General features: G+C 37.2%; 1 protein-coding gene across 1 annotated transcript; it reads right to left on the bottom strand.

Annotated features, from left to right (window-relative positions):
• Window positions 1-7,667: 7,667 nt before the first annotated feature.
• LOC107763157 (uncharacterized) lies at window positions 7,668-9,590 on the bottom strand. Its single transcript, XM_016581609.2, has 2 exons — window positions 8,827-9,590; window positions 7,668-8,013 (listed from the first exon to the last, which is right to left on the bottom strand). Exons 1-2 carry the CDS (start codon window positions 9,490-9,492, stop codon window positions 7,837-7,839), a joined length of 843 nt encoding a protein of 280 aa, XP_016437095.1. The 5' UTR covers window positions 9,493-9,590; the 3' UTR covers window positions 7,668-7,836.
• Window positions 9,591-21,895: the final 12,305 nt, after the last annotated feature.

Genomic DNA, 21,895 nt, shown 5'->3' with positions numbered 1-21,895 from the left:
ACTGTAAAGTAAATAAATCGAAGACAAATATAGAGAGAGATTGATATATTATTCAATTTCAAACTAATGAACATAATGAACTGAAATCTCTTCTATTTATAAAAGAAAGGAAGTAGTTGCGAGACTTTTCAGGAAGCAGCTGCAAGGCTTTTCAGGAAGCATCTGCGAGGCTTTTCTTGAGTTGCTTGTAAGTTGTCTGTATGAGCTGCTCGCAACATGCCTGTTTAATAAGAAGATGTTGCAAGCCATTTTATTGAGTTGCTTGCAACCTGCCTGCATCAGCTGCTTGTAGATAAACTTCAATGGAGTACTAAATGGATAGCCTTCTTCAGGAAGATTATCTACAACAGAGTAATAAATGGACATTCACAATAATACTTTCATAACACTCCCCCTTTGATGTTCATTATTAAGTGCCTCGTTAAGACCTTATTAGAAAAAATCCCGTGGGAAAAAAATCCCAGTCAAGGAAAAAGTATACTAATAATATACATAGCAAGTTGCCTCATTAAAAAGCTTACCATGAAAACCCAATGGGAAAAAACCCGGGCAAGGAAAAAATAGTACAGTGCATACTTTACTCCCCTGATAAAGACGTTTTTTTTCAAATACCTAAGTCTCCGCATTCCAATCTTGTATAACATCTTCTTGAAGGTTGTAGTTGGCAAAGACTTGGTGAACAAATCTGGCTGATTTTCAGTTGAACAGGTTTGTTGCACATCAATCTCACCATTTCTTTCTGACCATCATGAGTGTAGAATAATTTTGGTGAAATGTGTTTCGTTCTATCTCATTTTATAAATTCTTCCTTCAATTGGGCTATGCATGCAGCATTGTCTTCGCATAAAATTGTGGTCTTCTATCACATTCCAAACCACATTTTTCTCGAATGAAATGAATCACTGATCTCAACCATGCGCATTCCCTACTTGCTCCACATGTAAACACGTAGCCGGGTTGGGATCGAGCTTTATAAGGATCAAATATATAACCTGCATCTGCATAACCAACAAGATCTGCACTACCTTTATTTGCATAAAGCAAACTCATATCAAGAGTTCCCTTTAAATATCACAATATATGCTTAATCCAGTTCCAATGTCTCCGTGTAGGAGAAGAGATATATCTTGCTAGTAAATAAACAGAAAATGTTATGTCAGGCCCTCTAACATTAGCAAGATATATAAGTGCACCAATTGCACTAAGATAGGATATTTCAAGATCAAAGAGTTCCTCATCCTCTTCTGGAGGTCGGAACAAATCTTTATTCACTTCAAGTGATCAAACAATCATTGGTGTACTCAATGGGTGTGCTTTGTCTATGTAAAAGCATTTTAAGACCCCTTTTGTATAGGCGGATTGATGGATAAAGATTCTATATGCTAAATGTTCAATTTGTATACCAAGACAAAGTTTTGTCTTTCCAAGATCTTTCATCTCAAATTCTTTCTTAAGATATTCAATTGTCTTTTGGGGCTATTCTGGGGTTCCAACAAGATTTATGTCATCAACATAAACAACAAGTATAACAAATTCAGATGGGACAAATGACATCACTTACGTAACCTTCTTTCAGCAAATATTCATTAAGACGATTATACCACATGTGCCCAGATTCCTTTAAACCGTACAATAACCTTTATAACCTGACCGAGTACATTTCTCGAGACTTTGAACTATATGCTTCGGGCATTTTAAATCCTTCAGAGATTTTTATAGAGATTTAATCAAATGAGTCATATAGGTTATGGCTTGCATTTAAATGACATGAAATCTTCGGGTGTCTGGACTGCAGGTCCGATCCTCACAATCTTTTATAATATTTTGCACTATATTATATCAAATAGACCGTAGACTATCATTTCGTATCGGTTCGCAAGCAACATAACTTGTTGAGATCTCATCACTTTCTTTATTCTCAGGTACCTGAACTTCTTCTGGAGTTTTATGAAACGTTATGTCGTGGGATCTTCTAGAGCTTATTTCCTCCTTATTATGATCATTTTGATCATTTGATCCTATCCTTTCAAGGATTGTTACCTTTGGAACCGATTGGTCTACCATGCTTTATGCGTACAATAAACTCTATCCTTTAGGGACTTTAATTTTAATAGGAGCATTTGCAGCTGAATTATGATATTTTATTTTATTTTGGATCAACAAATGATTCTAGCATTTGACTTGAATTATATTCTGAATGAGGATCGCACTAATGATAATTCGATTCATATAACATATTTTTCAACTGCTTATTCCATCCCCCTAGTGTTAGAAAAACTAACATATATCCCAAATCTTCTTTAGGAAACCTATCTTTGTGATTTGTGGTAGAGAAATTAATCATATACCACGCATCAAAAGTTATTAGATAGTAAAAATATTTGATTTCTGATTCTAAACCAATTGTGAGGGGAGGAATTATCATATATTGTTGGTCTGATACATACAAGTGTTGTTGTATGCAATTTAGAAAATCTTAGACCAACACATGAAGTTTTGTTCTCATAAGCAATAGTTTAGCCATTAATAGGAGGTATTCAATGCTAAACCAGTGTTATCAAGATGAACTGTCTTGATTTCATAATCTGAAAATTATGCTCTTAATTGATAAAAGCAATTTCAAATGCCAAACTGCAGGTTGACAATAATCGCGCGTGTAACCATCTCATATAGGCATCTCTAAGTGGTTCACATGATAGGTGAATGGGCCCATATTCACTTTTTATATATTTCAGAATTAGGGATCTTAGTCCCAACTTTAGTTAGTATAATCATATTATTATGAGAACAAGCAACACAAGAGAATTCTTGAAGAATCTTCTAGTTCTTCAATATATGCTTATCAGAATTCTCAATTAGCTCATCATATTTAAACCAGATAGAAAATAAAAACTTCCAGTTTATTATGGCATGTGCTATATTTTAGTAAACTTCTGATTTACTATGGCATAAACTTTTATATCAGTAAACTTCTGATTTACTATGGCTACTTTTGTATCAGTAAATTTCTGATTTACTGTAGCTACTTTTGCCTCAGTAAAAATTTCTAGTTTACTGTGGCTGCTACGTGATGTAGTACAAATTGAAGAATAAGGCGGGTAGCTTCTCACATACATATTTACCCCCTATGATTGTGAAAATATGAAGATTTTCAATCATTTATAGTCTCAGTATGATTGTCATTTGTATTAGTAAACTTCGAGTTTATCATAACATATGTTTTGACCACAATAATGACAAATAAGCTCTTCGGGAGCCTTCAATTTATTGTCCACAATCAAATATTATTCAGACACTACTTGTGTCATGTGTCTTCTAGACAAACAGTTAGCTCTTCGGGAGCTTTTGATAAATTTTATACTACCAAATATTGTTCAGACACTTATGGTGTCATGAGAGAAAATCATAATCAAATGAACAATATAAAGCCAATTCTAAATTTAAAAATGGCAAAAATTAAGAATTTTAATATTTCTACCACTAACTTTGTGACAAATATCTCCTTCGAGGAGAAATACCATTAACATTAGAATATTTTGTATCAATGCGGTAACCACATAGTCATTGCATCCTTTAAGGAAAGATACACGAGTTGTTATTTCCTTCGGGATACTCAATAACTAACCATAATATATTAATGTGGTTAGAATGATACTTAATAAAATTATCCATAATGATTTACGTACAACAGGTATGTGCGGCAATGATCTTTATGCCACAAAAATAATATTTATATCATCTGTTATTCTAGCTCATCAGGAGGTGAGTTATGATATTTCTTCATTCACTCCAGGGAATGAAAATGTGCTTAAAAGTAACTTTGAATAGGTCATTATTTTATTTAAGCACAGAAAGACACAGTTTCATAATATTTTCCTGCTTCATGAAAAAAATTCAATTTTTTTTACTACTTCAAGAGCAAATTTAAAATACGAAATATTGAGTATATATTCTCTCAATCATATTATCTCTTTTGGAGGTGAATCGTAGTATATTTACGTTAAGAGCGCGTTCATATTTACAAGCTTTATTAATATTGTCACATTCACTTCAGGGAATAGATTAATATTATCAAAAGTTCTCTTCCTTCAGGAGATGGAATAATTATCTGAACGTGCAATAACCACATTAAATTGTGATGGCGTCTGACCTCTTTTAATATATTTGCTACTTCAAGAGAAAATCGAGGTATGTATGTAATATAAAGAGATTTTCTCTAACTTATCTTCATTGTAACCATAGCAAGCCTAAATTATCAATTCTGGTGGTCATATGCATATACCACTTCTGGTGGTTAACAAAATTTAGTTACAATGAGATATACGAAACACAACCATTTCTGATGGTTGTATATTTTTTGCAAACTCTGTTGGAGTTTAAATGAATCTAACAATGTTATCCACTTTGTAATCATTTATTAAGATAATTAGGATGGAAATAAAAAGTAAAATAGGTACTGTATACGTAACATACAGCCAAGCAATTAATGATAAAGATATTAAATCAAATATAAGCAAAATGCTCAAATTACTTGACACAAATTTGGCCACTTCAGACGTAAGTGATATCTACATCACTAATGTTAAGAAGAAAAACTCACCACCTCAAAGATATAATCTGCCTTATGATGCTCAGAATGAACAGGATTTAACCATGGACGTAAAGCGTCGCCTTTCATCGGAGATGAACACTGAAATAGAAATTAAATTCGAAGTAAGTGCTCAAAATGGTAGAGTTCGTGTTGACAACGTGTTATAAAATAAAAACGGTAAAGTAAATAAACCGAAGACTGAAGATAAGTATAGAGAGAGAGATATATATATCAAATTGATGTACATAATGAACTGAAATCTCTTGCTAAATATAGAAGAAAGGAAGCAGTTGCGAGGCTTTTCAGGAAGCGGCTGTAAGGCTTTTCAGGAAGTAGCTGCGAGACTTTTCTTGAGTTGCTTGTAAGCTGTCTGTATGAGCTGCTCGCAACGTGCCTATTTAATAAAAAACTGCCGCAAGTCATTTCATTGAGTTGCTTGCAACCTGCCTGCATCAGCTGCTTATAGATAAACTTCAATGGAGTACTAAATGGATAATAGTAATAAATGGACATCTACAATAATATTTTCGTAACATGTCTCATATTGTCGATTAGTTCGTGTCAATTTTTGTGTAAGTTGTTCGGAATTTCTATGACTATTATTAATTATATGGACTCTAAATTCTTGAGTCAATTTTGGAAAATCTCGTGGAGAAGGTTGGGAACAAAATTGTTGTTTTCTATTATTCTCAAATGGATGGAAATAATGAAAGTAGGATCTTCAGGAATATTTTGAGGGCTGCTTCTTCGGAAGAGTGTTTGCTATAGATTGAATTTGCATATAGTTGTATTATCCGGTCCACCATTTGCAAATTACTATTTGAATTTGTCTATGATTTTAATTCTTTCGCTCCTTTGGATTTAACTCTCTTACCTTTAAATGATGTTAATTTAGATGAAAAAACAAGTGGAAGCAATGAAAGACACCATGAACAAGTGCGAATTCAACTTGAAAGAACAAATCAACACGTGGCCAAGAGGAACTAGCAAGGAAGGAAACAATAATGTATTTATCAATATTTGATTGATTGGTTTGAGTATTTGATAAAAAAAGATTTGTCAAAGTCAACTTTTTTTTCTTCAAGTCATTTTTTTTTTGTCTAACTCACTTCTTATTTTCCCGGCGAGTCTCGAAAATATTCTTATTCATGTATACAAGATCTACATCTAAGAATTGAAAGGTTTGAATAATCAATACTGCAATCAATTGTTATAATCAATAGGCCTTCAAATTGTTCATTCGTATAATTAAGACCCTTATTATCAAACGATCATGATACTTCCCAAAAATCAAAATTCTTGATTAATGAAGAAACAATATCAGCATTCTTGTTCAATAAGATACTAAAATGGAGTAACAATATCACCATTCTTGTTTAGTAAGATACTAAAGTGGATGATTGACTCATTCCATACTAGAAATAATCCAAGAAAATCCTTTGATAGTGATCTTTCACCAAAGAGATTTGGTTTGGGTACTTCCCGACAAAAGAAAATCCAAGCTACATAATGAAGGATGGATTATTTCAAGTGGTTGAACGGACTGACCACAATGCCCACAAATTAGACCTTGTTGGTGTTATCAAGTGAGCACCAACTTTAATGAAGTTCTTTATCTCTTTCTAATGTAGGTGACTCCAATATGCGGAAAAAACTTTTCAAGATGGAGAGATTGATAGGAATAATGCACTCTTGCCAAAGAGGCGTGAAGGCAACTCTAAAGGCACCAAAGAATATATCACAAGATCAATGGCCTTGAAGCTTCAAGACCTACAAGCCTTCACCAAAAAGTATGTGGGACATAAGCTCGAAGAATCTTTCAAGATCTTAGAAGATCATGACAAGGATTTCAACAAGTTTGAGATCGAGCTGAAAAGGGAGATTGTGATATAATCGCAGCCTTGCGCAGTGCGGCAACCAATCAGTAAACAAAGGAACTCACGATGGTAGCATCTTGGACTTGCGATAAGGGGCGAAGCTATGCAGAGCCAAGGGTTCGTGGAAAAATACACTGCATAGAAACTCATATATTTTCAGTTTTATATAAATTGTTGAATCCCCACATGAGAGAAGATTTTAATGTAGTGGAAAAGGAGTTCAAAAACTTCTTTAGGTCATAGGTTCATATCCCAAGTGTGACATCCTAGTAATTTTTTTAATCCTCTTGCACAAAATTCCCGACTCCGCAGTCCTTAGTGGGCGTTTGGACATAAGAATTATAAAATTCCAAAAAAAAGTGAAATTTTTTTTTAAGTGAAGATGATATTTGAAAACTAGAGTTTGTTTGGACACGAATATAATTTTGAGTTGTTTTTGAAGTTTTGTGAGTAATCTAAGTTAAAATTTTGAAAAACAGTTTTTTGGAGTTTTTTAAAATTTCGAAAAATTACAAAATGCATCTTCAAGTGAAAATTTTATGAACAAACGCTGATTTCAAGTTAAAAAAAATTCTTATGTCCGAACTGGCTCTTAATGTTGCGATCGTAAAACTGAAGAAGATCATCAAGACAGTGGGATCAGTTATGACACGCAATTGTAGGATCTCTACATTGCGATTGCAAGAGACCTGTCCGGAGCCACCTCTATAGAAACTTGTTATATTTTGATATTTTGTGCTTCTTTATATTTCTATAAATCCTTCCTACTGTGTGAACTTGGTCTGTTAGCATTCTAATTGCAAGGATCAAGGTCTATACATTGGATGTTGCGGTTGATTGCTTAAAGATCTTGTTCTTGTCTAGTTTCTTCCAGGGCTGTAGGATTAATTTGACCGTGCCTCACTAAGGTCTCTATGACTTAAATCATATGGGTTGTTCGAATCATTCATTTCTATACAAATATCTCGTATTATCGGGTCATGCAAGTGCGCAGTGCAAACCCACTGATTTACTGTTTGGTTCAAGCCAAAAGCAGACTATCAATGAACAAAAATAGTGAGCTTATCGCCTTGAAAAAGATCTACCATATCAACCAGGAATCACATCTTTATTCCCATCATAGAACAATTGAAAAGTACAGAAATGCGCTATCCTAGAGCTAATAAGAAAGATGTTCCTGTAAAACATGAGATCAATCAAGCAGGCAGAAAATTCATTTATATTGATGTGAAAAAAGAAAGCAGTATCTTTTAGAAGACTGCAGAAAATATCCCTCGAAACAGAAAACAAAATTTAGAATACTAACATTTCATAATAGAAAGCTACCAAGTAGAACCAAAAGAGGGGAGCATGACATCTAAACAATCATCAAGCCTCCACCCTCTCAGGTGCTGGTGCCTCCTCAGTGGTGGAGATAATAACTTTACTGGTAGGTTTAGACAAGATATCAGCATACTCTTGGAAAGGAGATTTGGTGAAGCGAGTCTCCTTCCAGAAGTCTGGAGTCAGGAACCCATAAGTCTTCATCAAACAATCAAATGTAGCCTGCACATATAAAGAATGGCGTTAAACCACCAATAAAATATATGGTATAAGAGCAAACGTATATAGAATAAGAGAGTTTATTCTAGATCAGAATATATTTATGTTACAAGACAATACATGGCTACAGCAAAATTTACAGTTTAGGGTCTTTTTAAACAAAATTTAATCAGTCGTCTTTTTTCGCCAATTTCTTAAAAACAAAGAGCCATCACAGCATGTCCACATCAAGATTTAAACTTAACCCAGCTAGAAGGAATAAACACAAGTACAAGAATGGTTATAAGAATCAATATTGTTGCTCCCTAATTTGACTTCTCTTGCACTGCATTCAATCATACTGTCACAAATTAACTGCTCTTTACTGTATCCCAGCCATCTGGAACTAGTAAAACATAATACTAGTACTACTTATATCCTACTCTATAAAGTCTCAATATTATATTTTAAAATTTGGAATTTTGAGGTAAAATAATGGTTAGTTTAGTATAATTGTACATTTCTTATAGGAAAGGTCAAATTTTTATTAACATGAAACTACAGAAGTTCATGGCTATTTACAAAACATTTCACTAGAGCAGATTCCATGGTCAATGATATACTTTACATTTAATCATCACCACATTGCCTATTTCAGAATTATTTTTAGCAAAATGTATAGTCCAAATTTTCTTTCCTGGTTCAATGATAAAGTTAGACAAATACAACCGCAACAATTCTCATGTTATAAGATCACTACATGTACTAAAATTTAATGCTGTATTCAATATATCCCACCATAAAAGGTAGTTGCAAGATTTATTAAAAGGATCGAACCTTAACGAAGTTGCCAAGGGTTTTGGTGGATCCACGAGAAGAGGTGAAGACATCCTCAATACCAGCAAACTGAAGCACCTTCTTAGGAACACGAGCAGCCACGATACCAGCACCACGAGGAGCAGGCACCATCCTCACTGTCACTGACCCACATTTCCCAGTTACCTTACATGGCACTGTGTGTGGCTTCCCAATTTTGTTACCCCAGTACCCTCTCCTCACTGGAATCACTGATAACTTAGCCAATATAATCGCGCCACGTATAGCGGTCGCCACTTCCTTCGAACACTTAACTCCCAAACCAACGTGACCGTTCCCATCACCGACGACAACAAAAGCCTTGAACCGGGTTCTCTGACCGGCCCGGGTCTGTTTCTGAACCGGCATGATTTTCATCACCTCGTCCTTTAGAGATGGTCCGATGAGTGTATCGATGATTTGGAACTCCTTAATAGGGAGTGAGTGGAGGTAGATTTGTTCCAGTGAACGGATTTTGTTGTCCTTCACGAGCCTTCCGAGCTTTGTGACTGGGACCCATTTCTCCTCCTCTGTCTCACGGCGGGGACGACGGCCACCACGGCCGCGTCCGCCGCGATCTCCGCCTCTTCCACCGCGTCCTCCGAAGCCACGGCCAAAGCCTCCTCTCTCCCCTCCCCTCTCTGCCATGGTTGTTTGCTGTCAACGGCTAGGGTTTTAGTAAATACAGCGGATGCTGCAGATAGATGAAGTGTGAAGGTGGAGAAGAAGGGGTCAGGTTTATAAGGACTAGGGTTTGTTGGTGCGGTAGAATTGGGCCTGATTGACCTGGGTAGAAATGAAGATTAGCTCATATAGCAGGGCAAGTTTGGCCCATAGCACTAATCATTTTTTCTTATTGTAACCAACTTTATTTTTGAAGAATTAACCTAAATAATCACTCACCCACCCAGTCGCTTAAACTAAAAATAATCGACTTATGTATAATAATATATATATGTATGTGTAACCGTGTATAATAAGTATATAATATGTAAATACTAGCTAGGAAAGTAAATAATAAATCTGATCGGCTATTTGTATAAAGACTGTGCTGAATTTCATTTTCCACTACTACATATACCAATATATAAGTTAAGTTAATAGTTTAATTATATGGATGGTGTTTGGATTGGCTTTTAAGCTGGTGAAATCAGCTTTTAAGCTCTTTTTAGTTTTTTTTAGTATTTGGCAAAGTCAAAAATTATTTAAAATAAATTAAAAGCGGCTTAAAACAAGTCAAAAAAATAAGTTGGACAACCCCAACTTATTACTTTTTTGCTTAAAAGTTATTTCTATTAAAAAGCCATTTTTTTAAGCCAATTCAAACGGACTCATGTTCACGCAAATATCGTCACGTAAAAAAGATAGAAAAGTATGCTTGAAGAAACTTTTCAATGTCCAAGCTTCTACTATTTGAAGCACTTGGTTACAGAGTGGTAAAAAATTATTCCTACTTGATATTTATATCAAATATATAAACTTCAATATGGTTAACGAATATGTGTTATCGCTTTAATTTTTTGCTGCTAACGTTATTGATGTACTGTAAAGTGTAAACCTCAAATGCATGTAAGTATTCTTAAAAATAACTAAGAATTATTGATTATATTAAATATGTTAGCTACCTGAAGAGTATAATAAGTAAAATGTTACAACACTTGAAATTGTAAGTAATACTCCCATCGATATTTTTTATGTCACCTTAGTTAAATATTAGATGCTAAATATATGTCATTTTAGAAAATTAAGAAAATGTTAATTTTATTTATAAAAATTCAACTCGACTACTCCAGACGGTATATTTATTAATTAGTGATTTAAGAAAAAAATAATGGTAGTTTAATGAAATAGTAGTTTATATAAGTTCCATCTGTTGTTCATTAGCCAGGCTCGACTAATAGGATCCGAATTGGAAAGTATCACTTTAAGAATAAAACTCTCCCTACCAAATATGACTTTATTGCCGTCTCGTGCCCAACAAAGATAATTTAAGCAGATAATCTCTCTTTCTCTCTCTATATATATATGAACGTGCATTGCACGTTAATAATGACATGTGATAATTTAAACATTTATTTATATGAAGGAACAAAAATAATTAATTAATGAGAGAAATATTATGTATAATAATACAACAATCATTTAAATGCCGAAAAATATTATTACATTAGCATAATACATGAATTTAAAATAAAAGGACATCATCAAAACTTACACAAATGATCAATTTTATCATATTAGTTAGATAATTATGTATTATAGTTTAAAAGTATTTAATGTGATGGTATCTTAACGAACACTTCTTTGTGGAGAATATTTTTTTTTTATGTATGTTTCCTCCTAATGCTTTGGTTGCTCCGCCTTAACCAAAACTCTTGTTGTCGATCTTGATATCCTCCTTGAAAGTGCAACATACAGTTGTTCGTGCAAGAAAATATATTGCGATAAAAATAGTTTAATATTTAGGATATTTGTCCTTGTACTTTATTTGTTATATTTGCAAAACATAAACATACTAAAATTTATTTTCACACAAATTTAAAAGGATACTCCTTAGTTTCGGAAGACGAAAGTTAAATTTAGGGATAAGAATATACTTAGAAGCACATTGACCAGTATCATAATTTTTGCATGTATGACGTTATTGTCAAAACTTCTATATACCATTTGTGTGCTATTATATAAGCTATTCGGCGTATCTAAGTTTTTCAGTAGCATGACAGACATATTTTTTTTCAAAATTAACCTATATACAATGGAAGATTAATTTTAACTTAGTCTATTATATATACGATGACACTAACATACGTAAGAAATAATAAACTTGACAACAAACATGTATGGTAGACGGCCATTTGGTATTAAAGTATTTAAGTATTCTTCTTGGTAGTAATTATTGGTATCATTTTCTGCTGAGTCAAAAACTAAAAAATATTTTATTTTTATAATAAAATCTTGCAATCAATCTTTTATTTAGTTGATCAACATATTCATTTCTGCTAGCTAAGATATCTTTTTAATTCTATCATGCGATTTGCACAAATTGCATTTTAATCTACTGATAGAAATATTTCTCTTGTTAAATGCACACTATTACCATTGGGATTGATAACCAAGTGTTCAGAAAAAATCAAATCATCTTTTATTGGATGCTCTTCTTCGTTTCCGACACGAAGCAAGAAGACACTGAATACTGGATCTGTTCTTACTTTATATTTCTTGCCAGTTGAACCTTTTTCATTTGAGGCGAGAAGTATAACTTTGGCAAGCTACCTTTTACAGTCTCTGCTTTGTCGATTTTGAAACTTCTGGTAGTACTTGACATAAATCACCTCCCAAACCATTAATTTTTCACCAAATGGTTCATTAATAAGAACTCCGGACAATTATTTCGATCGTTTGACACTTTGCCATAAGTGCTTCATCCCATATTATCAATTTTGCTTTCCTTATAAATTTAGCACTATTGCTCTGCTTTGATATATTTGTGATAGTTATTTAAGTTGTTTGAAGAGGTATATCAAATCTAAAGTGGGTGGCCTCACAATAAAATCGTTGTTGGTACACCACTTGCTATTATTGCTAACAGTAGCATGCCTCTTGATATGATATTTGCAAGTAATGCATGACATAGAAATATTATTTAGATTCCGTCGGAGGCATCTATAAAGAATAATCTCGTTATACCAGAGTCGACTTTTTATAATATAGTCTTGAAAGCTTGTTCTTGATTAGGATTTAGCCTTGATTGTGCTTTCTCAGTCACTTGTATAGCATTTTGATTCTTAATAATATACTAACATTTTTTTTTTGTGTTCTAGCGCTCTTTTTATGGAATAATTTATGTATCCTAATGTGATGACCCAAAAGGGTCATCTTTAAATTTAATAATAAATTCCATGTTTTAAGACTTTGAAAAGCACCGTTTATCATTCCTCAACTTGCGTGTGCAGTCCGTAAAATTTTCCTGAAAGTTTTTATGAGAAAAATGGATTAAAATGTGAAATAGAGCCTTAAAACTCAACTGAGTTGACTTTGGTCAATATTTTGAGCAAATGAACTCGGATCAATATTTTGACAATTCCAGTAGGTCCGTATCGTGATTTAGGACTTGGGCGTATGCCCGAAATTTAATTTGGAGGTCCCTAACTCAAGTTATGGCCATTTAACGGAAACTAGAAATTTAAAGACTAAAGATTTTCAAAGTTTGACCACGGATTTGACTTTTTGATATCGGGGCCGGAATCCGATTCTGAAAATTAGAATAGCTCAGTTATGTCATTTATGACTTGTCTGTCGAATTTGCTGAGAAACAGAGTTGATTTGACGTGATTCGGACGTTCGGTTGTGAAAATAGAAGTTTTAAAGTTTTCTTAAATATTTCATTTGATTTGGTATCCGATTCATAGTTCTAGGCGTTATTTTGGTGTTTTGTTCGCGCGAGCGAGTTCGTATGAGGTTTTTGGACTTGTGTGCATGTTTGGTTTGGAGCCCGAGGGCTCGGGTGAGTTTCGGATGGCCTACGGACCATTTGAACTTTGAAATAAATCTAGTTTTTAGCTTCAGCTGTCATCTGGTGCATTGTGCTTCGCGATCGCGAAGAGTAAATTGTGAGCCGTGAGTTTTACCCTTCGCGTTCGCGAAGATAAGCACGCGATCGTGGAAGGTTAGCTCCCAGTGCACTGCGAACGCAAGGCAGAAGCTGGGCACGCCATTTGTGCTACGCGATCGCACAAGTCAGTACGTGATCGCGTAAGGCTGAGAAAATATTCTCCGCGATCGCATGACCATTTACGCGATCGCGTAGAGTTAATAATCTGGGCAACCAAAATATGCTTCGCGATCGCAAAGAGTTATCCGCGATTGCGAAGAGTAAAATGGACCTAGGCAGAAATTGTTCTACGCGATCGCGAACGAATTCCCGCGATCGCGATGAGTAAAAAACTGGGCAAATGGAACTTAAGTTCTGGAAATTGGGTTTCGCCTTATTTTCTACCTTTTTCGATTTTGAGCTCGGATAAAATAATTTTTGGGCGGTTTTCACGGGGAAACATTGGGGTAAGTGTTTCTCATCCTATATTGATTATATTTCATGATTCCATACTGATTTACATCATGAATCCGTAAATTTATGGAAGAAAAATCATATTTTTATAAAATCTTCCAAAAATGTAAAATGAAGATTTGAAAGCCAATATGATGTCGGAATTTGATAATTTTTATATGGTTGAACTCATATTGGAACGGGTGTTCGGATTTCGTAAATTTTTTCGAGATTCGAGATGTGGGCCTCACTGTCGATTTTTGAGATAAATTTCGGATTTTAATCCGAAAAATTAGTAAATTCATATGGAATTAATTCTTACGATTTATATTGAGTATGTTGAATTATTTATAACTAGATTTGAGGATTTCGGACACGAATTCGCGAGGCAAAAGTATATTGGATTCTTGAATTTGGTTGCAAAGCGAGGTAAGTGTTGTGGTTAACCTTGACTTGAAGGAGTAAGACTTATTTGTCTATTTGCTACGTGATTTAATGTGCGAGTACAACGTATATGTGAGGTGACGAGTACTTATGCGTTGTGGTTGAGTCAAAGCATGTGGGTGAAAATTATTTATTATGAATAATTGCCTATTTAATTAAGACATTCTTGTTTAAGTTTATTATTGATTATTTGATCATTATTCGTGAAATTATTATTCATTTAATTATTGTTGAATACTTCAGAAGGTGAAGTCGGTATTCTGGTATTGAATTGATTGATAAGTGCATATCCCCGCATTTAAATACTCTTCCAAATTTATATTATTATTTTCATGGTAAAGAAGAGTGTAAAAGCACGAAGGGTGATGCCGTGCCACTTTTTATTATTTATAATATCATTGTCATGGTAAAGAAGAGTGTAAAAGCACGAAAGGTATTGCCGTGCCATTTGTGAGTGTAAAAGCACGAAGGGTGTTGCCTTGCCAATTGTGAATGTAAAAGCATGAAGGGTGATGCCGTGTCATTTTCAGAAAAGAGTAAAAGCACGAAGGGTGATGCCGTGCCAAATGAGAGTAAAAGCATGAAGGGTGATGCCGTGCCAAATGAGAGTAAAAGCACGAAGGGTGGTGACGTGCCATTTTCATATTATCAATTGCTCATTTTATTGTTGATAAATTAAATGGCTGGTAAGTGATACTTCTCCTGCTGAAATTATTATATCATTCCCCTTCGCATGTTTCCTCCCAATTTATAAATTGTTATTTATTGTATTATTGTTACTTTGTATTTGTATATACTTGTACAGGTGGTTTGCGTATGTGTCTTGTCAAAGCTTCGTCACTACTTCGTCGAGGTTAGGTTCGGCACTTACCAGTATATGGGATCGGCTGTACTGATACTACACTCTGCACTTATTGTGCAGATTTTAGAGTTGGTCGCAGCGGCGTACCATAGACTTGCTCAGATTCAACTACCTAGAGGAGACTTAAGGTATAACTGCACAACGTTCGCAGTTCTACTGTAGTCCCCTTCTATCTTATCTTAGCTGTGTCTTATCTTTCAAACAACTTGAATTTTATTCAAACCATTATTTATATTATCTTAGTAGCTCGTGCACTTGTGATACTAGATTCGGGGATGTATTTTGATAATTCGGTATTTATGGTCTTCTGCACTTTATTTCAGTAATTTAACTTCTATTTAATTAAATTTGCTTAAAAATAGTTAAGATTATTTTAGCGTTGGCTTGCCTAGCAAGTGAAATGTTAGGTGCCACTATGATCCTGAAGGTGGGAATTTCAGGTCATGACAGTTGGTATCAGAGCACTAGGTTACATAGGTCACGAGTCACGAGCAAACTTAGTAGAGTCTGAAGGATCAGTACGGAGACGTCTGTACTTATCTTTCAGAGGCTATAAAGTTTAGGAACAATATCACTTCTTTCTTATTCTGTCGTGCGATCTTATTCTATCATCGATAATTGAACCATTCTATTTTTATTCTTTCGCAGATGGCGAGAACACGTAATACATCTGCCGATGGACAAGGGCCAGGGCCCCCGGTGGCAACTATGACCAGGGGTAGAGGTCAAGGCCGAGGTTGTGCTAGAGGCCGAGGCAAAGGCAGAGGTAGAGCCCAGTCTAGAGCTCGAGCAGCAACACCTGTTGTAGAACCTCAGGTAGATCTTCAGGAGAAGGTTCCCGTTTAGACTGTACCGGTTGGACTAGTTCATGTCCCAGAAGGATTTATAGCTACTCCAGTGCTTCAGGACGCTCTAGTCCATTTGGTAAGTCTTATGGAGGGCATGGCCCAGAATGGTACATTTCCAGTGGCACCAGCCGTCTCACAGGCTGGGGGAGGAGCATAAACTCCCACTACTCTCGCTCCGGAGCAGATGGCTCCCCAAAATCAGGCTTCAGCAGCCCCGCCAGTTGGGGTAGTTCAGCCAGTTATTGCGGTACAGACCGATGATAGGCCCGCCATGTCTTCTGAGGCCTTATTGAGACTGGATAAGTTTACTAAGCTCTTTCCAGTTCATTTCAGTGGTACACCTTCTGAGGACCCACAGGACTATCTTGACCGCTGCCATGAGGTACTGCGGAACATGGGTATAGTTGAGACCAATGGGATCGATTTTGCTGTATTTCAGATGACAGGTTCCGCCAAGAGGTGGTAGAGAGATTATACATTGACCAGACCAGTTGGATCTCCTGCATTGACCTAGTAGCAGTTTTCACGGCTATTTCTAGAGAAATTCCCCCCCGATCACATTGAGAGAGGATTGCCGCAGGCAATTTGAGCGTCTACAGCATGGCAGTATGACTGTTACTCAGTATGAGTCCCGTTTTATGGATATAGCCCGTCATGCTCTCCTTTTATTTCCTACCGAGGGAGAGTGAGTGAGGAGGTTTATTAAGGGACTTACTCATCCTATTAGGCTTCAGATGGCCAAGGAGACCGGAAGTGAGATTTCTTTTCAGGCGGCTGCTAATGGTGCTAGGAGGATCGAGATGGTTCTTGCACAGGAGAGAGGGCAGGGGTATGATAAGAGGCCTCGTCAATTCGGTGGGTTCAGTGGTGCCTCGTCTGGAGGCAGGGGTAATTTTGGTAGGGGTCATCCTCCCAGGCCATTTCATTCAGCACTCCAGGCATCCTACAGTACACCACTAGCTTCTATCAGTACACCTCCAATCCAGAGTTTTCAGGGTGGTTACTCAGGTCAACAGGGACAATTTCAGGGTCAGCAGTCACAGTAGCTGAGGTCCTGTTATACTTGTGGTGATCCGAGGCACATTGCTAGATTTTGCCCCAGGTCTCAGGGCAGCATGCAGCAGCAGGGCTCTCGTGCTATGATTCCAGCACTGGTTGCTTCACCGCCTGCTCAGCCAGCTAGAGGTAGGGGTCAGGCATTAGAGGTGGAGGTCAGGCCATTAGAGGTAGAGGTCAGACCGTTAGAAGTGGAGGCCAGTCAGTTAGAGGTCGTCCCAGGGACGCAGTTCAGAGTAGTGGGGCCCAACCCCGATTTTATACTTTTTCAGCTAGGCCTAAGGCCGAGTCATCTGTTGTTGTTATCACAGGTATTATTCCAGTTTTCCATAGGGATGCTTCAGTTCTATTTGTTCCAGGATCTACTTATTCCTATGTATTCTCCTATTTTGCTTCATATTTGGTTGTGCCTCTTGATTCTCTGAGTGCTTCTGTGTGTGTATCTACACTGGTGGGAGACTCTATTGTAGTAGATCATGTCTATCGTTCGTGTGTGGTTACTATTGGTAGTCTTGAGGCTAGTGTGAATCTTCTACTTCTTGATATGGTAGATTTTGATATCATCTTGGGTATAGATTGGTCGTCACCTTATCATGCTATATTAGATTGTCATGCCAAGACAGTGACCCTAGCCATGCCGGGGTTACCTTGGTTAGAGTGGAAAGGAACTCCTGGTCATTTTATTAGCAAGGTTATCTCTTATGTGATAACTCAACGTGTGGTCGAGAAGGGGTGTCTAGCTTATTTGGCTTATATTCGCGATCCTTGTGCGGATGTTCCTTCTATGGATTCAGTCCCAGTTGTCCGTGAGTTTCCAGATATTTTTTCCTGCAGATTTGCCGGGGATGCCACCCGACAGAGATATTGATTTCTGTATTGATTTGGCTCCGGGCACCCAATCTATTTCTATCCCACCATACCGTATGGCCCCGCCGGAGTTGAAAGAATTGAAGGATCAATTACAAGACTTGCTTGATCAGGGATTCATTAGACCCAGTGTCTCGCCCTGGGGTGCACCAGTATTATTTATAAAGAAGAAAGATGGTTCAATGCGAATGTGTATAGATTATCGGCAGTTGAACAAGGCTACTATCAAGAACAAGTATCCACTGCCAAGAATTGATGACTTATTCGATCAGCTTCAGGGTGCCAAGGTGTTTTCAAAGATCGACTTGAGGTCTAGTTATCATCAGTTGAAGATTGGGGCATCAGATGTCCCTAAGATAACTTTTCGGACTCGGTATGGGCATTACGAATTCCTAGTGATGTTATTTGGGCTGACAAATGCCCCAGCAACATTTATGGATTTGATGAATCGGGTGTTCAAGCCCTATTTGGATTCTTTTATGGTTGTATTCATTGATGATATCTTGATTTACTCCAGCATTCGAGGGGAACATGAGTAACATCTTCGGAGTGTGCTTCAGACTTTGAAGAATAATTAGTTATATGCCAAATTTTCAAAATGTGAATTTTGGTTAGACTCAGTTGCCTTTTTGGGGCATGTTTTATCGGCAGAAGGCATAAAAGTGGATCCTAAGAAGATTGAGGCTGTTCAGAATTGGCCTAGACCTACTTCAGTTATAGAGATCCGGAGTTTCCTGGGTTTGGCAGGTTATTATCGCCGGTTCGTGGAAGAGTTTTCGTCTGTAGTAAGCCCATTGACCAGACTGACCCAGAAAGATGCCCCATTCAGATTGTCAGACGGGTGTGAGTTGAGCTTTCAGAAGCTCAAGAGTGCTTTGACTACGACGCCAGTATTGGTGTTACCCACAGATTTAGGATCGTATACGGTATATTGTGACGCATCTCACGTTGGGCTTGGTGCACTATTAATGCAAGATGGCAAGGTGATTGCATATGCGTAGCTGTAGTTGAAAGTTCACGAGAAGAATTATCTTGTTCATGACTTAGAATTGGCAACCATTGTTCATGCGCTGAAGATTTGGAGGCATTACCTCTACGGTGTCTCGTGTGAGGTATTTACTGATCATCGTAGCCTTCAATATCTGTTCAAATAAAAAGATCTTAATTTGAGGCAGAGAAGATGGTTGGAGTTGTTGAAAGACAATGATATCACCATTTTGTATCACCCTGGAAAGGCCAATGTGGTGGCCTATGCTTTGAGTAAAAGGCTGTGAGTATGGGCAGTCTTGCATATATTCCGGTTGGTGAGAGGTCGTTAGTTGCAGATGTTCAGACTTTGGCTAATCAGTTCGTGAGATTAGATGTTTCAGAACCCAGTCAGGTTCTAGCTTGCACAGTCACTTGGTCTTCTTTATATGAGCGCATCAGAGGGCGAAAGTATGATGATCCTCATTTACTTGTCCTTAAGGACACGATACGACGTGGTGATGCCAAACATGTTGCTGTGGGGAAAGATGGAGTTCTGCGAATGCAGGGTCGTATTTGTGTGCCTATGTGGATGGGCTTCGTGAATTAATTCTGGAAGAAGCCCACAGTTCCAGGTATTATATTCATCCAGGTGCCGCCAAAATGTATCAAGATTTGCGGCAACATTATTGGTAAAGGAGAATGAAGAAGGATATAGTTGCATATGTAGCTCGATATCAAAATTATCAGCAAGTTAAGTAGGAGCATCAGAGACCTGGTGGTTTGCTTCAGAAGTTAGAAATTCCTGAGTGGAAGTAGGAGCATATCATTATGGATTTTATTGTTGGGCTTCCACGGACTCAGAGAAAATTCGACGCAGTTTGGGTCATTGTGGACAGGTTGACCAAGTCAGCACATTTCATTCCAATGGCAGTTACCTATTCTTCAGAGAGATTAGCTGAAATTTACATTCGTGAGATTGTCCGCCTTCACGGTGTGCCCGTGTCTATCATTTATGATCGAGGTATGCATTTCACTTCGCACTTCTGGAGGGCTGTACAACGTGAGTTAGGCACGGGGGTTGAGTTGAGTACAATATTTCATCCACAGACAGACGGACAGTCAGAGCGCACCATTCAGATATTGAAAGATATGTTTCGCGCTTGTGTTATAGACTTTAGAGGTTCTTGGGACCAGTTTTTGCCACTTGTGGAGTTTGCTTATAATAATAGCTACCAGTCGAGCATTCAGATGGCTCCATAAAAAGAATTATACGGAAGGCGATGTCGTTCGCCAGTTGGATGGTTTGAACCAGGAGAGGCTCGGTTGTTGGGTACCGATTTGGTACAGGATGCCTTGGATAAGGTCAAGGTTATTCAGGATTGACTTCGCACAGCTCAGTCTAGGCAAAAGAGTTATGCCGACCGTAAAGTTCATGATATTGCATTCATGGTTGGAGAAAGACTATTGCTCCGGATTTTACCTATGAAAGGTGTAATGAGGTTCGGAAAGAATGGCAAGTTGAGCCCTAGGTATATAGGACCCTTCAAAATTCGTAAAAGGGTGGGTGAAGTAGCCTACAAGCTTGTATTACTACATAGTTTATCAGCGGTTCATCCGGTGTTCCATGTGTCAATGCTCCAAAAATATCATGGTGATCCGTCCCATGTGTTAGATTTCAGCTCAGTCCAATTGGACAAAGATTTGACTTATGAAGAGGAGCCGGTAGCTATTCTAGACCAGCAGGTTCGACAATTGAGGTCTAAGAATTATCCTTCAGTTCAGGTGTAATGGAGAGGTCAATCGATTGAGACAACTACCCGGGAGTCCGAGTCTGACATGCGGAGTAAATATCCACACCTTTTTACTAGCTCAGGTACTTTTCTAATTAGGTTCGAGGACGAACGTTTGTTTTAGAGGTGGAGAATGTGATGACCCAAAAGGGTCATCTTTAAATTTAATAGTAACTTCTATGTTCTAAGACCTCGAAAAGCACTATTTATCATTCCTCGACTTGCGTGCACAGTCCGTATAATTTTTCGAAAAGTTTTTATGTGAAAAATGGATTAAAATGTGAAATAGAGCCTTAAAACTCAACTGAGTTGATGTTGGTCAACATTTTGAGCAAACAGACTCGGATCAGTATTTTGACAGTTCCAGTAGGTCCGTATCATGATTTGGGACTTTGGCGTATGCCCGAAATTTAATTTGGAGGTCCCTAGTTCAAGTTATGGCCATTTAACGGAAATTAGAAATTTAAAGGCTAAAGAATTCCAAAGTTTGACCACTGATTTGACTTTTTGATATCGAGGCCGAATTCGATTCTGAAAATTGGAATAACTATGTTATGTCATTTATGACTTGTCTGTCAAATTTGGTGAGAAACGGAGTTGATTTGACGTGATTCAGATGTTCGGTTGTAAAAATAGAAGTTTTAAAGTTTTCTTAAAAATTTCATTTGATTTGGTGTCCGATTTGTAGTTCTAGGCGTTATTTTGGTGTTTTGTTTGCGCGAGCGAGTTCGTATGAGGTTTTTGGACTTGTGTGCATGTTTGGTTTGGAGCCCCGAGGGATCGGGTGAGTTTCGGATGGCATACAGACCATTTGAACTTTGAAAAAATCTAGTTTTTAGCTTCAGCTGTCATCTGGTGCATTGTGCTTCGCAATCGCGAAGCCATTCCCGCGACCGCGAAGAGGAAATTGTGAGATGTGAGTTTTGCCCTTCGCGTTCGCGAAGATAGGCACTCGATCGCGGAAGGTTAGCTCCCAGTGCATTTCGAACGTGAGGGCCAAGCCGCGTTTGCGTAGAAGGAATGAAGGCAGAAGCTGGGCACGCCATTTGTGCTTCGCGATCGCACAAGTCAGTACGCGATCGTTTAAGGCTGAAAAAATGTTCTCCGCGATCGCATGACCATTTACGCGACCGCGTAGAGTTAATTATCTGGGCAGCCAAAATATGCTTCG

This window comes from Nicotiana tabacum, chromosome 12 (genome assembly GCF_000715075.1).
Source record: "Nicotiana tabacum cultivar K326 chromosome 12, ASM71507v2, whole genome shotgun sequence".
Taxonomy (NCBI): domain Eukaryota; kingdom Viridiplantae; phylum Streptophyta; class Magnoliopsida; order Solanales; family Solanaceae; genus Nicotiana; species Nicotiana tabacum.
The sequence above is the reverse complement of the archived record's forward strand: the minus strand, read 5'-3'. Positions and strand labels throughout refer to the sequence as shown.